This window comes from Ipomoea triloba, chromosome 3 (genome assembly GCF_003576645.1).
Source record: "Ipomoea triloba cultivar NCNSP0323 chromosome 3, ASM357664v1".
NCBI lineage: Eukaryota > Viridiplantae > Streptophyta > Magnoliopsida > Solanales > Convolvulaceae > Ipomoea > Ipomoea triloba.
In genome coordinates this window covers 4,813,725-4,833,079 of record NC_044918.1, presented here as the reverse complement: position 1 = coordinate 4,833,079, position 19,355 = coordinate 4,813,725, and the positions used below count along the sequence as shown (strand labels likewise).

At 37.6% G+C, this 19,355-nt stretch overlaps 2 protein-coding genes and 1 long non-coding RNA gene across 4 annotated transcripts in view; all 3 read right to left on the bottom strand.

Annotated features, from left to right (window-relative positions):
• LOC116012658 (aspartyl protease family protein 1) overlaps window positions 1-2,492 on the bottom strand; it is a 5,101-nt gene extending 2,609 nt beyond the window's left edge. Inside the window, exons 1-7 of one of the 2 annotated variants that reach the window (XM_031252282.1) lie at window positions 1,966-2,492; window positions 1,735-1,873; window positions 1,051-1,286; window positions 701-925; window positions 444-582; window positions 276-349; window positions 73-172 (exon numbers count right to left, since the gene is read on the bottom strand). In XM_031252282.1, coding sequence (XP_031108142.1) covers window positions 73-172; window positions 276-349; window positions 444-582; window positions 701-925; window positions 1,051-1,286; window positions 1,735-1,873; window positions 1,966-2,267 — 1,215 coding nt within the window. In that variant the 5' untranslated portion in view covers window positions 2,268-2,492. The remainder of the gene's footprint in view (window positions 1-72; window positions 173-275; window positions 350-443; window positions 583-700; window positions 926-1,050; window positions 1,287-1,734; window positions 1,874-1,965) is intronic. The other variant, XM_031252283.1, reaches the window with a different exon arrangement.
• Window positions 2,493-3,868: 1,376 nt separating this feature from the next.
• Window positions 3,869-5,490, bottom strand: LOC116014140. Its single transcript, XR_004097349.1, has 2 exons — window positions 5,384-5,490; window positions 3,869-4,339 (listed from the first exon to the last, which is right to left on the bottom strand). It is a non-coding gene; the product is annotated as an uncharacterized LOC116014140 (long non-coding RNA).
• Window positions 5,491-14,360: 8,870 nt separating this feature from the next.
• Window positions 14,361-17,139, bottom strand: LOC116013425 (CSC1-like protein At4g35870). Its single transcript, XM_031253171.1, has one exon. It carries the CDS (start codon window positions 16,953-16,955, stop codon window positions 14,433-14,435), a length of 2,523 nt encoding a protein of 840 aa, XP_031109031.1. The 5' UTR covers window positions 16,956-17,139; the 3' UTR covers window positions 14,361-14,432.
• Between the last annotated feature and the right edge of the window lie 2,216 nt (window positions 17,140-19,355).

Genomic DNA, 19,355 nt, shown 5'->3' with positions numbered 1-19,355 from the left:
GGGGGGGGGGGGGGGGGGGGGGGGGGGGGGGGGGAGAGAGTTGTATGTGAAATATACGAAGATTAAGTATACCTGCATGGACATGACAATTATTGGATCATAGATGACCAGATGACCTCCGCCTTTCATGGTTAAGCTCATAGTAGGAACCAAACTAGTACTGGAATTAGGGCTGTCAATATCGGGTGCAAAACGAAGATAAAGACAATAAGGACCCTGACACAAGAAGCGAAAACAAAGAAAAAACAAAAGCTATCATAGTATCTTAGTCTGACCTCATTTCATAACAATACTCAAAGGGGATCCTTGGATCAAGAGCGTACTGTGGATCCTGTATTTGAGAGTGGAACTGAAGGGAAGACGACAACAAAAGAAAAATAAGCAGAGTAGGATAAAACTTCAATTCAGTCCTGGCTATACAGATTAAGAATATGAATCATTACACTCTCTGTAAGCTTTGTGTAGGGCGGGTCTTCTAGGTATGTGAAGGAAGTTCCGGTATCAAAAAGTGCCGCAAACTCAGAATCAATAATATTAGTGCCAACGCGAATCTGTGCTACGCTGACATTGTATCTCGGGCTGCTTTGCAATTCCAGTAAAGACACACCAGGTAACAGGGTTCAGAGAATGATGAATGAAAGAAGCAAAGAAAACTACTTATTTTCATGAAGCGGTAATTAGGTATATGATTACCACTTACTGCAATGGATTCAAATTGAACGGGGTTTCTTCCTGGTCTAGGCTCCCTTTGTCTCCAAAGTTAATTCTTCCTACTCCATCGTGCCCGAAGCACATGGAGAAAGAATCTGCTATGTATCCTTCCTGGGACAGAATACTCGGGACTGATATTTTCTCGAAACCAAGCCCGAATAACCCATTAGGAGCTGCAACATCCAGGAAAGAACCAGTTTGAACTTGTCCACAGCTGCACACTTAAAATTGCACCTTTATCAGATACTCCTATCTAAACTGAAGTGCTGAATCTATATACTACTACAGAAGATTGCGTTGAACACCAAAAATGCTATCACCAAAAATTGCTAAACTCACCCGAACACAACATATGCCTGAACAAAGTCTTCTTCATTGTCATCTGTTTTCAAGTGCAGGATATCCTCTACCAGTATTCCAGATGTTGAGGTCTCGGATGAGAGATAAGAAACCGAGTAGGGGCAATGGCTAAATGTACCAAGGCAGTTATTACGATGATAACAAAAGCTGTTGCTGCAGGTGACCTTCTTGCTCGTCGATGATCCATTCAGGTTGTATATGCTAAGCGCAAAATCCTGCAGCATCAAAGCCACAACACAAACAGTAAATCTTCTTCCTGCTCAAAATTAGTTTTTGGCATTCACTTGACACTCAAGATTTGAAGTGGTAGTATCTCAATCCCTCATCTTTTTAGAGAAGTATTCACTTCGATACAAAAAAAAGACTAAGAACACTCGCACGGGTAGCTCAGTTGATTCTTGAGTGGCAAATTATGGGCGAGACACATGATCAAGCCCTGACACCCGTAGTGTTACAGGCTCATTGAGTCACTGTGATTTACCACTTTCACAAATCCTGAAATCCTGTCAGGTTAGGGTGTGATCACCGCCTCCACAAATCATGTCGGGCCAGAGTGTGGAGTCTCGGGGTGAGGGATTTTTCTCATTTTTTGTGGGCAAAAAAGACAAAAAAAAATGAATAAAAAGCTTGAAAGATAGAGAGGATAAGGCAACATTAACATACAGAATTGTATAGAGTGGAATCATCAGTAGATGTACAGTTGCCACAATCACAGGGCACCCAAAACAAATCACTCCCAGTATCCAGGGCCACCAGAAACTTCATCCCCGGCGTCCCCAGAGTCACCGTTGCGTAATGCAAACTAGATGAAAAAGCGAAACCAAACACACATTAACTTCCAATTTACCCAGAACAGAACAAAACAAAATTATTCTCAATAAGTGGAGATCTTACAATCCCAAAGAGCTGATCCGAAAAGTGGAATTTCCATCTGCGAAAGTGAGCTTGCCGTCGGACTTGGCCAGTCTCCGGCCATGTAAGAACCGGTCGTGGCCCGCCAGCTGGGTATAATAATCAAGACTGCCCTTGGCCGGCCAATTGTCGACCGGGAAAGACACCCCGCCGGTTCTCTGCGCCGCCAATTTCTTGACGGGATCGGAGAAGCGGTGGTGCAGTTCGAAGGTGAAGATGCGAGCATGAGACGACGAAACTAACAACCCCGTGGCCGTGATCAAGAAAATGAGAAAAGAAACCATTTTCTTACTTATCAAGATCTGTTACAGAAGCCTGCCTGCCTGCCGAGATCTTGAATTAACGCCGGCGGGAGTGATTGATTGTTAGATTTAGAGAGAGAGAGAGTAATCCGGCAAGTGAAAAAACAGTAAAGTTTCTCTTTCTGGCAGTTGAGGAAGTTGTTGTAAGGTATATTACTTCGTCTTGAAGTCTTCGTTACCATGATTAAGTGTTAACACGAGTACCGAGGATCATATGTCCCAGTTAAAGATTCTACCTTTAAATCTTCTGTTTCAAGCGATACTTATTTAATGGAATTTATCCACGAACTTAGCTCACTTGTTCAATAGACCGTATTTAAATTTGTAATCGATTAAAGATAAGAAAGTGATAGATGCATAATTTTTGAACAAGATAGAATCCGAAACCTTATATTGAATCTTTGAAACTTATGGGAGTGGATAGGATTACAGAATTTTGGGTGTGATATAATGGCGAAAGAAAAGACGTTTTTATTATGCTTAGCGATCACAACAACATTAATGTTATTATTTACATGTTACATTAAAGGAAGGGATCCCATATAAGTGTCGCACTATTTACATAAAAAGTAACTCACGTACGGTTGGTTTGGACAATGCTAAGCCTCGGAAAGGAAAAATTCTCATCATCTCTGACGCCGAGAGCTCAGATTAGGCTGGAGAGGCAGAGGTGAAGCCAAATTTATCAGAAAGCTTAGTTCGAGTTAACGGCGAAAAAAGCTCCATTTGATGAACAAATTGCACATCATGGATCAACGGGTTATCTGTTCGGCCAGGAGGCGAGCCTGAGTAACACGACGGTGAGCATCCACTACACACGGTTGAATCCCTGCCATCTCTTACCTGCATCATAGCATTTTATAAAAACACTACACTGATGTCAAATTGAATAATGTGTTCTGTCTAAACTAACCTTTTGGGGGTCACCGCCGATTATGTTGAGAATTTCACTTCTTCCACCATCAAAACTCATTTGGCTGATCACATTACAGACAACATGGAACCATTGACATCAAAACACAAAGAATGGCAACCTTAAAGAAGCTAGGTTTAGTGTGCATCAGACACAAATCATTGAGGAAATGTGTACCTGTGTTTGCTGCATCTGAGGGGCTTGAGGAACTCAGGCAGAGCGGAGGCAAGTCGTCGCGGTTTAGGGCAGAGAGGGACCTCATTACTACCTCCATGGTTAAGCATGATTGTTTCATTATATGTACCAACAAGATTAAGGTTGCTTTTCACTTGTAAGTGATGCATTTGGGTTTGGTAATTTAACCAACTCTTTCTCACTTATTTATAGCTGATGGTAAATGGATAGAGTGTTGCTACTAAATGTTAACCACAGGTTTATCTCAGAGAGGGGGGAGACAGAGAGAGTGAGTGAGAGGAAAGTAGTTATCAGTTATAGAGACAGATCTGTTTCAGTGAAGGGCAAAAGCCAACTGTTGGGCTGAGATTTGTTTTAGGGTATACATTGACCAAAACATTTCATTGTTGTTCAAATTAAAGAAAATTCTTGAATTAATCTTTGACCAAAACCCAAAAATAAAAATTAAAAAATTGCTTAACAAAAAGGGAGAGAATATTAAGAAGATTGCCAAGCAACTTGATCATATTTGGCAAAACCTACTTGTTCAGCCCACAACATATAAATAAATCTTGTTCAGGGACTGTTAAATACAAAGATTACCCCGTGCACTACCCAAGACTGGTTTACCTTCTTGCCGGCTAAGGTCATAAGGCGGGTTTACCCCATGCACACTCTTGGGTAGTGGGTGTGAGTTTCCCTCGTCACTCACTCAAAATACAATTATACAAAGATTACAACTGAGATGAGATTCAATTTTCAAAGCTAAATTTTGCAGTAGCTCTTCCTCCTGCCAACACTCTTCATGCTCCAAGATCCACCAGAAGTTGTTGGGGGTCACTCAAATATTGGAATGTGCATAGTGACATCGAAAATCTAACAGTCATTGCGCAAGACAAAGCCGGCTAATACATAGCTCCAGATCTTGGGGGACTATCCAATAATTTTTCCTATGCTCAACTCCTTTCTGCAAATATGTAGAATATATAAGGATTAAGGATATTATGCAGGGTAACAAGGCATGTCATATAACATAAAATACATGCTCTTTGAGGTAGATCCTTTATGACAGTATGAAAATTTTCATTCTGTGAAAATGATGAGTAGAAGGATCATTGTCACTAAAGAACAAAACAATAATATTGTTGATGATAGACAGCATCATTTAAACAAGATTCAATAAGTATTTGTGCATAGCAAAAAAGAATCCCTGAAAGGCCAATAAATTAAACTAAGACTAGTGGCAATTTACTCAGTCCTTCATGCCATCCCCTTCTTCATGTTTCTCTGAAATGATAGTGTCATATTACTGGTGGTAGAGATGCACAACAATGTAAAAGAAAATTATTCTAATAGGTAAACAGCAAAAGAAAATTGAACGAGGCACTATTTTTTAAACCTTAAACAAGCAATATAAAATGTTCAAAGCACAACAGCACATTCAGTTTCTTTAGACAAGGAAACATTGCAAACTCGATTTAAGACAGAAAGCATTGCCGTTGTTCCCACTTGAACAAAACTGTGAATTTGGTAACTAAGTGGACTTGGAGGGAGGTTTCATCAAAACCCCAATGAACCAAAGCTTGAAGGAATAAAAGGAAGCTCATTTTCAATGCCATCCAGACCAGAAACTGACCTGGACAATTTGTCAAACAGGTAGTAGGCAGTCACTATGACATAACTGTAAATATTAGGCCCTAATTTCCCCTTAATCTTGCAAATTCTTTGTAACCACGACAGAACTTTCAGAACAAGAGAATTCACGCAACCCACTGAAGCAATAATAGCAAGGAGACATGGATACTTGCATGAATTCATATCATGTTTTAACGCCAAAGATTGACTCACAGATAAGTAATCCACTGCCCACTGCCAATTTTTCGTCATTTTTTTTTTCTTCAAAACAACAAACTTTCACGAGATTTATTTGTAATTGGACATAGAACAACAAATGAAAGATTAACAAATTGAAACAAAATATAAATCTATAATCTACGAGGTACGAACAGACCTTGAAGGGACTGAATAGGGTTTAGCGTTTGGCGATTCTGTTGGACAAATCCCTACTCTTTGCTGCTTACAATTGAATAGTCAATTCAGTGATTCAGTCCCCAAGTTACAGGGTGTTTGGAAACATTTTCTCACATTATCTACTTCTTATTTATTTTTTATTTTGAGACAAATTTTTAATTGCTATTTTTTTTTATGAGTACTACTAACTCCGCCTCCACTAAAGCTCAATCTCATGACATCTCATTTGGAAAAGTAATTTTATTTAGAGTGTTTGACAATTGGAGAATAGCTAATTAATTTAGGATGGTTGATAATTAATTGTGTTAATTACTTTAACCAATTGATAGTATTGACCAGTTATAAAAATGTACTGTATTTGATAAAATTGTTATTTATTTTTGATTGATTATATGCAAAATGACTTTATAAGACATAAATATATTGTGATATTTATTACTCTTATACAATTTATTGTTGTTATTAACAATTATTTTTAACTATTATCTTATTATTATTAGTAGTAGTATTAATGGTATAGTAAAGAAATATTTTGTAGTTAATAATAATTCAACATTAAAAAACATAAATTCAAATAAAAATAATTCTACACTAAAAACATAAATTCAAATAAAAATAAGTTATAAACACTAGAATACCTAACAAGTATTCAGAGTAATTAGACTTTTAAAAAAGCAATAAGCTGATATTAAAACACTATTTAAAGTAGGTTTATTTTCCAGCTTATTGACATCAATAAGCAAAATTAAAAAAATTATTTATCAAACACTCATTTTAATAATTTAATCAAGTTAAACAGTTAAAGTTGATCAACGAAACCAAATCTTGACTAATAAGCCATTATCCAAATGCTAAGCGGTTAACATATTTTATCTTATACTTCTTCTTCTCCAAACAATGCATAATGAACTAGTAAGCTTAAGCCCTTTATCTTATATCTCTATTTTTATAAGTGGCATGCATTATACTCCGTATTATACAATTAGTGCGAATGGGTAGGCTGCATGCATGCATATATGCATGCAATGTGAATCCATCCATTATATTTGATAGGGAATATTACCCGAATAGACCTTTCCATCTAACTGCACATTTGTTCAGTACCCGATTAAACCGTTAGAGAAATCACTTCCAATCTGGACCGATCATGGTCTTGACCCACCCGACCTCGAGGGCTACAACGTAACCGAGCTAACCGAAGACTGCGTTGGCCCACGTTACGTTGCTTGTGGACCGGGCGATCATTCCGAACAATTGATGAGGCGCTCACGACCAACATGTGTCTTATTTCCCTCCCCTATAAATATTACATTTATTACAAAGGGGGACTTCTCAATATTCTTACCTATCACGTACATATATGGTCGGAACCCTCTAATCTCTATTCAATTATCCGAACTTAAACCTTAAACCAAAGCAGACCATGAAAGAATCTCTTCTCTTTGCAATCCTACCTCGATACCTTACGTATTTGTGGAAACCAACCTATTTACCATATCAATATCCTTGCTGTAATGGTATACAATTCAATAGAATACAATACTATATATGTATTGCTATATATATACAGAACAGTTCATCCTTCATCTATTCCTGCTATACATACAATACTCAATTCACTAAATTTCGTCCCCTTCTTCTTCCTCCACAGCTTCTGGTATGGTATACAATGCACTATTTATTCGACTCTGCAGCTTCCTCCTCTCCTTCATCTCCTTCTTCTTCCTCTTACTCCCAAAATATTCCATTCGATTAAGCAACCTCATCTTTCCCGAACCACTACTGCATATATATACACACACACACACATTATATTCACCATAATACTATTTTTTTAGTACTATTAACTCTGTTACAATGTAGTATTGTTTTCTCAACCTACTTAAAAGCACAAAATGTCAATACCCCTACACAGTGGTTCGAACCAGAAACCAGTCACAATTATATGGCTCGACCACAAAGTCTTTGGGCTTTGTAATACTATTTGTTATGCATGCATGCATATATATATATATATATATATATATATATATATATGTAGACACAGGGAGGGATGGGAACATACACCTGCAAATAATCCAGTAAAGAAGTGGACGGAGAGCGAAGGTTGAAGTAGGAGATGGACTTCACACGAGCATAGGGGAAATCTTCCCATTCTTCTTCTTCTTCTTCTTCTTCTTCTTCTTCTTCTTCTTCTTCTTCTTCTTCTTCTTCTTCTTCTTCTTCTGCGGCATTATTTCTCTTGAATCGCAGTTTTATTTTGAACTTCACCACTCCAACACTGAATGGATTTGTACCGCAGATCCACATGAAACACAAAATTCCGCTCCCCAAATCTACCAGAGGATTGGGACGATTATTGAAGTTTGGATATGGGAGCATGAAATTAGGGTTTGATCTTTCGAACCCGAGAACGCCGGGTTTCGGGTACCATTTCCGTAAAGTTAAACAGTAAGCCCAGACGGCCGGTACCTCGCCGTTAAAACCAACATAGAAGTAGATAACGCCGTCCCTACAAACTCCCCTGCTCAGACTAAGAGCGGGCCCCGCAGTTTCCGTTAACGGCGGGTTGGCGTTATTAGTTCTAAGGTTATAGTGTAGAATCCCGGAAAACTCGGAGCGGAAAAACAGATTGTGCGGTACGCTCACTACTCCGCGGTTTAAGGTGAAGAAACTCCGGTACTCAACCGCCATCACCGTGGCGGTGCCGTCGTCCATAACCGCCGCAACGCCGCCGCCTAACGGCCTCCAGTTATTGTCTCCTAGACGAGGATAGCGGCGGCAGTGGAGAACTTCCGGCGGGGTTTTCGAACTGCAAATTCTCGGGAGCGCGTAGATCACGTCGTGACGGTGGCCGCAGAAACAGAAACAATTCATCGCCGTTTGCGGGAGGCGGAGAGATGGGCCGGGAAACAGGCCGCGTTGGGGATGCCGCGTGTCTATAATGCTCACTTCCCGGAGACTTTTTCGGCAGGTTCTCTGGCCAACCGGCGGTAAGTCGCCGTCGAGGCCGCCGAGGAGAAAGATGCAAGTATCGACGGCGACGGCCGCACTGTACGGACGCGGGGAAATGTGGAATGCCGGAATCAGAAAACCGTCGCCGTCTTTTTGGACTTGATTGGAGGAAGGAATGGCGTACCAGTCTTCGCCGGATTCATCCGGATACGGCACCCTCATATACAGAATTCCTTCTTCAACCATATTATTACTCTTTCTTTAAACATATCTTGAAAGTGTTATGTATGTAAAAAAAGAAAAGAAAAGAAAAGTGTTTGTAAATAAGTATGTGGATATTAATAGAGGGATTATACTATTACAATACTATTTCATCTTTAAGGGAGTGTTTGGTTGGATGGTTTCCATGAAATTGAGGAAAATGTATTTTTCTCTGTTTGGTTGGATGGAAAATATTTTTCATTGGAATTTGAGTTTTCAAAAGTGAAGGAAAACAAATTATGAGTTAGAATGTGGTATTTTGTTTTTCAAGGGATTTGGGAAGAAAGTGTTGAGCAATTGGACTATTTTACCATACATCAATAATAATATAATATATTATCACTATTAATTGTTAAGGACATATTGATTTTTATATTCATAAAGGAGGCTTTATTTTCAATGGCTCCGGATAAGTCTCCGGGCCTAGATTTTTATATTCATAAAGGAGGCTTTATTTTCAATGGCTCCGGATAAGTCTCCGGGCCTAGATGGTTTTATCCCTGCCTTCTTTCAACATTTTTGGACGGAGATTGGGGATGATGTTTCTACATTTATTCGTGACTATATAAATTCCATGACTCTTCCTGAAGGTATGAATGATGCAATTATTACCTTGGTCCCCAAAAAGAATGTCCCGACTTCAATGAGTGATCTCTGACCGATTGCCTTGTGCTTGGCAAGATTATCAGTGATACTCAAAGTGCCTTTATTCCTCACTGATAATGTTCTTGTAGCTTCTGAGGTGGTTCATTATCTAAATTGGAAGAGGCAAGGTAAGGTTGGATGGTGTGCTTTAAAGCTCGGTATGGCGAAAGCGTATGATAAAATGGAATGGGGCATAGCTCGATATGGCGAAAGCATATGATAAAATGGAATGGGGCTTTTTACGGGAGGTTATGTGTCGGTTTGGTTTTGAGAATAGATGATTGACCTTAGCTTGTAATGCTATGTGTTACTATAGTACATTATAAAGTTGCATTAATGGTGGGTGCCTTAACAATGTGGTTACTCCTACTAGGGGATTAGGGCAAGGCGACCCATTGTCTCCCTACCTCTTCATTATTTGTGCAGAAGCATTGTCATATCTACTCCCTGCGTGGTCGCTAGAGGAGCCTGACAGCCTCCTATTCTTTAAAGCATCTACTCATCAAGAGGCGAACGTGGTTAGGAGGTGTTTGTTGGATTATTGCGTTAATTGATCCGGTTACAAATGATTGGCATGGTGATTTATTGCATGAGATGTTTATGGACCATGATGTTCGATCAGCTGATCAAGCAGATTCCAGTTGCTATTACTTTTGAGGATCAATGGTTCTGGAAAGACGATATTCGGGGTATGTATTCAGTTTTAATGGCTATATATAGATCTATTATATTCCTCCCTTGAAAATTTATCTTTTACTGCTTGGAAGGAGTTATGGAATCTGAGAATTCCTCCGAAATTTCAAAATTCTTTATGGAGGTGTAGCCGTTCGATTTTACCTACAGTACATTAGTTACCTTGGCAGGGAGAGGTGTGGAAGTTAATGTCTTATGTCCACTTTGTCTATCACAGCCGGATTCTGTAAAGCATATACTATGTGATTGGACAGTGGAGAACTTCCGGCGGGGTGTTCGAACTGCAAATTCTCGGGAGCGCAGAAACAGAAACAATTCATCGCCGTTTGAGAGATGGGCCGGGAAACAGGCCGCGTTGGGGATGCCTGGTGTCTATAATGCTCACTTCCCGTAGACTTCGTCGGCAGGTTCTCTGGCCATCCGGCGGCAAGTCGCCGTCGAGAAAGATGCAAGTATCGACGGCGACGGCCGCACTGTACGGACGCGGGGAAATGTGGAATGCCGGAATCAGAAAACCGTCACCGTCCTTTTAATTTGGATTTCATTGGAGGAAGGAATGGCGTACCAGTCTTCGCCGGATTCATCCGGATACGGCACCCTCATATACATAATTCCTTCTTCTCCAACCATATTACTCTTTCTTTCAACATATCTTGAAAGTGTTATATTAAAAACAAAATAACCAACAAAAAAAATATTGTAAATAAATATGCGTGGATATTAATAGATATATTATATTATGATAATACATTTCCATCTTTAATAGTTTTATAGTCGGAATAGAACTCTGTGTATATTAAGAGTAGTCGCGTCATATTAGAACTCATATTAAATTTTGTAACATAATCTAAGTCCAATCACATATTAGGTTGAACTATGAATACAATACACATTTTTAATGTACTAAAACTACATTATTTTGATTATTATTAGAATACAATATACAAATATGTACTAAAAGTACATTATTTTGTTTTTTTTTTTTTGAGTACTACTGACTCTGTTACAATGTAGTATATGTTCATAGCTACTTTCTCAACCTATTGAAGCACAAAGAATATTTTTACATTTTAATTTAAAAGTATTACACTTTTCTATAAGTAAAAAAAACTTTATTCATGATTCATATTACATTTTTAAGCACACCTTACGGATAAGGACTTATTGGAGAATAACTCTTTAATAAATTATTATATTAATTATAAGCGTGTAATAAATTTTTAGTTAATACAAAATTTAGACTAGATAATGCTCACTGTATTGTAAATTTATTCATAAATAAGATAATTACTCCGTGATTGTTATGACCAAAATGGGCAATGAAACATGCCTTTAAGAAATTGTGTATTGTTCGGACACTCCCGTGCTTGTGGTGCTTGGTCTTTGCATCGTGGATTTCCTGACTATACATTATTTTGCTTATTAGTAGAATACTGGTCTTTGCATCGTGGATTTCCTGACTATACATTATTTTGCTTATTAGTAGAATACAATATACAATTGGACACATATTTTGGGTATAGTTAGAGAGTAAGTATTCGTCTCCTTTTTTACTACTATCACATGCATTATGTGATTTATCAAGAGAAACTATGCTTTTATAGTTTTAGTCCTCCAAATTGCTTTTCTTGATTTAATATAAATGTAATTTGTGTGTTCTTATTAAAATAGTTGTTGGCTTATCAAATGTTGTATGTTGCCTTAGATTGTAATAGTAAAAGGGTAATGTTATAAGATTTTTTTTTGAAAGTAGAATCAAATATGCATTGAAATTAGAGCTGTCAATACGGGCCAGCCCGGCCCATGCGGGCTGGCCCGTCACGGGTTGGCAAAAAAGGAGACAGGACGGGTTGGCCCGTTTTTCATACGGGTTGGGAAAATCCCAACCCAACCCGTAATATATGGGGTTACGGGCTAAACGGACCAATCCGTTAGCCCGTATTAAAATTAAAAAAAAAATATTTAAAACATTTTTTGAAGGCAGTAAGGCATTGTAACATACTAACACTCTAACAACAACAACAATCAACGATGACCATTAACCAAATAACCAGTTCTCTCAGAAAACCAAAAAAAAAAAAAAAAAAACCATTAATTAGTAAGAATACTAAAAAATAAATAATCATATTCATATAAACAAACAGCAAGAATACTAAAAAATAATTACTACGTATTAATTACTAAATAAATAAAGAAAATATAAATTACTAAAAAGTAAAAAGAGTTTATTACCAAAATGGTCCCTCGACTATTGCGAAATTAGCAATTTGGTCCTCGACAATTTTTCGTGACCAATTAAGTCGCTCGACTTTGAAAAATTTAACCAATTTGGTCCCCCGTTTATTTTTCTGTTAAACATCCGTTAAATTAGGATCAAATTGGTAATTTTGCTATAGTCAAAGGACCAAATTGGTAATTAATTTTTAGGATAAACTACAAATAAGCCATTGTACTATTTGGAAACAAGCAATTAGGCCACCCAACTCAAATAACCCCCAAATAAACCATCGAACTCAAAAAAAAAAAAGAAAAAAAAGAAGCAATTGACCCATTTTAAAATTTTCGGTGACAAATTCCGGCATCAGCGACCATGCCAGAATTTATCACCGGAAATTTTTAAAATGGATTAATTGCTATTTTTTTAAGGTTTCAGTAGCTCAATTGCTTTATTTTTCTGAGTTCGATGCCCTATTTGGGAGTTATTTGAGTTGGATGGCCTAATTGCTTGCTTCCAAATAGTACGATGGCTTATTTGTAGTTTATCCCTTAATTTTTCACTGAAATTGTCCTTTGACTATAGCAAAATTACCAATTTGGTCCTGATTTAACGGATGTTAACGGAAAAATAAACGGAGGACTAAATTGGTTAAATTTTTCAAAGTCGAGGGACTTAATTGGGCACGAAAAATTGTCGAGGACTAAATTGATAATTTCACAATAGTCGGGGGACCATTTTGGTAATAAACTCAAGTAAAAATATTTAGTGAATCTGTGAATTGCTAAATCTAATTAGGGATTTAAGTTTAAGGCTCAGTGGCTTAAGCCCCGCAAATTATGTTGTGGACCCAGGTCCACCTTGCCTCCAAAACTACGTCGTTTTGTCGTCTTTTTTTTTTTTTTTAGTAAACATATTGCTGAATATAGAATTGTCCAAAAATGTGTGAATGTAGAGGTTTCAAAGTGTGAATGTAGACTTATGATTGTATGAATGTAGAGTTGCCCAGAAATGTGTGAATATAGAGGTTTCAAAGTGTGAATGTAGAGTATAGAAAATGTGAATGTAGAGTTATGCGTGTGTGAATCTGTAATAGAGTAAAGAAGTTCTAGCAACTTGTAGCCATGTAATGTGTGAATGTGGAGTTCTCAAGTTGTGAATATGGAGTATAGGACCTGTGAATATAGAGTTTTGAATGTCTGAATGCATATAGTTACTAAACATATAATCCTATAATGTGTGAATGTAGAGTTTACAAATAGTGAATGTAGAGTATAGTGTATGTGAATGTACAGTATAGTATATGAATGTAGAGTTTGTGTTTCACATTTCAGGCCAATATGTTTCGTAAAAAAAAAAAAAAAAAAAACAAAAACAAAACGGCTTCGGACCCAGGTCCATCCACCTTGCAAGGTGGACCTGGGTCAAGCCCAGCTTTTTGTCTCTGCCTCTGTCTCACTGTCTGTTATTTATTTATTTATTCATTATTATTATTATTTTAATTAATACGGGCCAGCCCGTGGGTTACCGGGTTTAGCCCGTTTAACCCGTAACAAATACGGGTTAAACGGGCTTGGTCAAATACGGGACGGGTCAAGATTTTCCCCGTCCAAAACACGGGTTAAACGGGTCCAACCCGACGGGTTGGACCCATTTTAACAGCTCTAATTGAAATACACATGAAATTGTAATTGTGTCATTGAAGTAACTGTATTTAAAAATAATTTTTTAAAATTCTATTTTAATAATTTAAAAAAAAAAACAAAAAGAAAAAAACTCCACTCCTGGCCTTTGTCTCCAGAGTGCCGGAGATGAAGAACCAATTTTCATGCCTCACAGAAGACACAGTCTTCGTGCCTCAACTGTTTGGTTTGCTGGGCAATCTAGTTGGTATATTAGCTTTCACCGGCTAAATCATATAACAATCTAAGTTGGTATATTAGTTTTCACCAGCTAAATCACAAAATAAGATCTACCCAGTATACATTCTTAAGTAATGGTTTCAGATTTTTGCTTGTTAGTTGTTACTCAACAATAGTGACTATAGAAGACTAATAATCACAGTAGTTGTTAGATTAACCCATTAATTAATTGGTTCTAGATAAATACAAATAATCATGCGGTTCGTATACTCTAACATATGCACACTTTACCCCTAAGAAAATAAAACGAAAAGGGGAAGAGCAGATGAGGAAGCAAATGCTATAAAAGAAGAGATCATATATACAAACTGACAAGAAGAAACTAAAAAGCACATATATCATTGAGCATAAGAATCCCATTCAAATGCAGGTTGTGAGAACACCTCATAATCAATGGGTCCATCAACAATGTTGTCGACAGTCTGTATGCCTTGCAATAAAGCTGGCTCAAAACCGTCGTTATCACTGGGCAACAATTTGTAAGCTACAAGCAACAATAGTGTGAAAATAGCTTGAAGCTTTGTGGAGTCTCCGCGAACTGAGAAGAACAGCAGCATTGATAGGAGGAATAAGACGACGCAGAAGCGCATGATACACAACACTCTATCCATCAAGCTCCCATCGTTACCGGCAGGGAATCCTCGGACTCTGTAGACGAAGAGGAAGTTGTACTTGTCAACAACATATCTGTATCCGAAGTAAATTCCACCCACGGGAACCACAAGTGGAGCAAATGCAGAATAGAGCAGGGTCAGGGCAAATATCGTCAGATTAAAAGCATAATATTGTGCAAAATCAAATGTCTGTTTGGGGACAGGGGAGGTTCGGCTGACTGGAGGATATTCAGACAGATTTTGTGCAGGGAAATCGATGTCATGTTGAGAGGAATCACGGAGAATCCCATTCCCAACCTCACCAGAAACCACATATGATGTCCTTTCAGAAATTAAGGGCCTGCTCAGAGTATCTACATCTTGATTTTCTAATGGATAATCCTCGCTGCGTTCTGGTACTAGCTGAACCATGTCATTTTTCCTGAACTTCTGAAGCCGCTTCTTGATCCAGGGTATTGGCGCCAGCAAATCGAAAGATATACCCAAAAAAGTGCTCGTGATTAAGAATGCAAGAGATGAGAGGCATGTCTTGGTCAAAAAAGAAGAACTCATATACTCCTCAATCCTTTTGCAATCTTGCCCGTCCAAATAACATTGGCCCATCTTTAAAAGTGCACTCTCAAGTGAGGACTCCACGAGAGCTCTAAGTAGAATAAGATTTACAAGAAAGAAGCAAACCATTTTCAATAATGCCGCTCTTTGCTCTCCAGACACAGTAAGATGTCGTTCAAATTTAGAAAGATAAGATAGAACTGATGGGATGATGATGTACATGCTAACAAAAATAAGAACATTAGGCAGAAACTGAAAGACTATGGCAGCAAACCAGCTTGAGCTCTGCACCCAAGCAAGCCACATCTGTGCATTATCCATTGCCTCTGCATTAATTATTCTCCATGCACTCTCAATGGCACTAATGATGGCAAGGGGGGAACTGCAAAACAAAAGCATCAACAGCAGGCATGTATTTACAAACACCCTGCGTAATTTCAGTGAGAACTTTGTAGATCCCAGATGATTCCAATATATGTCAGTTGCCAGGGGGGCTCTCTCTACTTTCCACTGGTTTCTCTGAAGTTGCAACTCTGTGACAGAAAAGAATCTTCCATATCGCCTTCTCTTCTCATTGCGAAGATCCTGAACTGCCTTATTAGCTGTATATACATCCTTAAAGACCACAAACGCGACCCCAGCTCCCCGGGCTCGTCCATCTTTGTAGGATGCCATTTCCATTTCCAGATCAGCCCTCAATTCTTGCAACTTTCTCAATCTCTCCTCATATGAGAAACCCAGCTGATTAGCAACTTGATACCATAACTCTTTGCATCTCCTCCATATGTCACACAACCTCTCCAGTAAACCACTTTCACCCCCTCCAATATCATCATCCTCGGCCTCACCAAACATGCCCCGGGACTCAATCTGTGCTACCAATTTAGAAATGTCTTCCCGAACTTTCACCAATTCTGTAACTAAATCATCCAATGCACACAAATCCATAGGCACAATTACTCTATATACTTTGCCAGGGTACTTGTGCTGAAAATAATCCACCAATGGTGTCTTATCAAACCCTAACGTTTTAGGTATGCCCTGTACCATTATAGTAAAAATTGCACTAGAATTTGCACTTGGTTGACTCGGATTACCATACACATCTCTAAACCTAGTTACTTTCAACCTCAGTTGAAGTTGATTTATACCGTGATGCACGAAGAGAACGACAACTACAACAAAAATAAAGTGAATCCAGAGCAAAGGCGAACCTTTTTCTATATGATTGATAGTAGTTTTGGAGAACTGATCAGCAATTGGAGCCTTCCCAGCGTACATATTCAGCGGAAGCATCACAGCGACGGCCAGAATCGCGAGGAATAGAAGAATGCCGGAGCTTCCACCTTCAATGATGAGGAACTGGGCGGCGTCGGCACCACAGTGGCGGGCGATCTCACCGCCGGTGGCGTGCCAGGCAGCGAGGAGCTTGGAGACGATAGCGGTGGGCCCCGGCATGCGCCTGTGGTCGCTGCGAAGCTTAATTAACACAAAGATGAGGAGACATGTGAGGGCTCCGATGGCGGAGATGTTAAGCAGGTACTGTATGTTGCCGTACCATGCTGTACCGAAATCGAAGTCTCCATCTCCGCCGGAGGGCGGCGGAGAGAGCGTGGAATCCATCCCCGGCGACGACTGAGGCGCGTATACGGAAGGTGAGGAAATCAATTTAGGGATTGCCATGTATCTCAACATCACAGGTAGGGCTTGTGAATTGGGAAAATAGTTGATTCGGGTTTCGGATAACAGAATTCCGGATCCATTGGTTTTGGAAATCGGGTCAATCGATTTTGATTTTTTATTAGGAGAGGAAGAAGTTCTAGGTCGAGGATTGAAATTGGGAGAGGAGTTGAGAATGTGCCTTTCAGGATTCCTTCTTTAATTTTTGGTTAATAATAGTCATTTCTCATTTTGATGGTTGAAATTATATATGGGCTTTACCCGACAAACTTAGCTGTCAAACTGACGGGCCCCAATTCTTAAGCCCAAATAACATTTTGTACCTTTTTTTTTTTTTTTTTGAAACACATTTTATACCTTTTTACCAATAGTTGTAGCCACCATGGACTCCGGCCACCTTGCAAGTTGTACCCATCACAATCTACATACTAAATGTTCACAATTTAAATTGTGAACATTCAGTATATAATTTGTGAATACTGACTCATTCAGCAGTCGTTATACCATGGACCATGGTCCAAAAAACGACATCATTTCTTTAAGTAAAAAAACTGCTGCCATTATATCTTAACGGAACTCCGTAAATGAAACTACGGTTTATCTCAAATGATATTGCCTTACATTTGTTTTTATATTATCAAATGAAACTGTAGTTATATCGAAATGAAGCTGTAGTTGTGTTGAAAGGGAACTACAATGTATATAAAATGAAATTGAATAACAGTTTTACATATTTGAGTGTATATTGTCCAATGAAACTGTAGTTATATCGAAATGATATTGTAGTTGTGTTGTAATGAAACTATAGTGTATATAAAATAAAACTGAATAACAATTTCATATATTTGGCTGTATAATGTTGAATGAAACTATAGTTATATCGAAAGAAAACTGTAGTTGTGTTGAAAGAAAACTACAGTGTATATAAAATGAAACTGTTATACAATTTCACATATTTAAGTGTATATTATCCAATAAAACTGTAGTTATATCGAAATGATATTGTAGTTGTGTTGTAATGAAACTATAATGTATATAAAATGAAACTGAATAACAGTTTCACATATTTGGGTGTATAATATCGAATTAACTATAGTTATATCAAAATGAGACTGTAATTATGTTGAAAGGGAACTACTTAGTACCACTTGACCATAAAGTCTTAGCGCATATATATAAAATATTACAACTTAAAAAAATCAAGTTAGCCATTTCGTATTCAAATAATGTAGTCGAATCAATACAAATAAAATTTGAGATTCAAATATTTAACAATTCGAGTACGAATAGTCCTCAATACAGTTGAATTCGAATCAAATAACAAGACATTTGACTCGATTCAATTCATTTACACCCAACCTTAAACTAGGTTGGACTAATCAATTGTATTGATATCAAACACATCCATCTTTCGATTATTCAAACCCAAGACTTCACTATAGCCTAGGTTGAATGCAAGTATTCCACAACTTGATGCATTAGTTTTTGGCAAAACATACATGAAATATCTTAACAAAAATTGGATATGAATAAAAGTACAGCAAAATCATATTATGGTTGAATTAGACAACTAACGGTGTTTGACCAATACCATGCAGCAAGGCATCTAGATGATGTATGACTTAATTTTTCACCAGAATTTGTGAGTGCTGAAGATCAGATTAATATATTCACGTGGTCACCTGAAAAAGAAATGCTGGCAAAGACTTTTTTGGAGCCCTTTTTTAGGGAGAAGATAGGTCATCCATGTGAAATGCACTGGTGAATGTTTTTCTTGATTTTTAGATTAATCCCAAGTCTCCAACCTTATTAAATGGAAAAATAATATATTTATGTTTTGTTAACTGTTTTGTATATGTTGTGTTTGTGAGCTGCTCACTAAAGCCAATCTTTCCCTAATCATGATTGTAAGTAATAAATTAGGACAAAATAAAACCATCAATAGTTTGAAATTAAAGAGAATATGAAAATTTTATTAATTGAAAAAAAAAATCACATACAATGAAACTATGAAAGTGATGATTTTATAAACTTTTTGTTAACTTGAGAAAAATGACAAAATACAAAAAGTAATAACTCATAATAGTACTTTTAAAGATGAGTGACGGGATGAGACAGGTCTAGAAAATGCTAGTTTACCTAGCCGGCCCTCCGCAATAGCTCATATGCCTTGACTTACTCGGCATGCTATAACTTTAAGAAATATATATATATATATATATATATATATATATATATATATATATATATATATATATTTTAAAAATATTACTTCAAAATGCTAATAGTTGAACAATAAAATAGTCTAAATAAACAATAATATATATAGGGAATGGTTCACATGCGAAACTTCTCCAGATGAAAAATAAAGTGGGATTTGAGTTGTTGATCTAATCTAGATAAACGGCTCAAACT

Excerpts from the sequence above, each read along its gene's own strand:
- LOC116013425 (XM_031253171.1), bottom strand. The coding sequence starts at position 16,955 with ATGTTGAGATACATGGCAATCCCTAAATTGATTTCCTCACCTTCCGTA.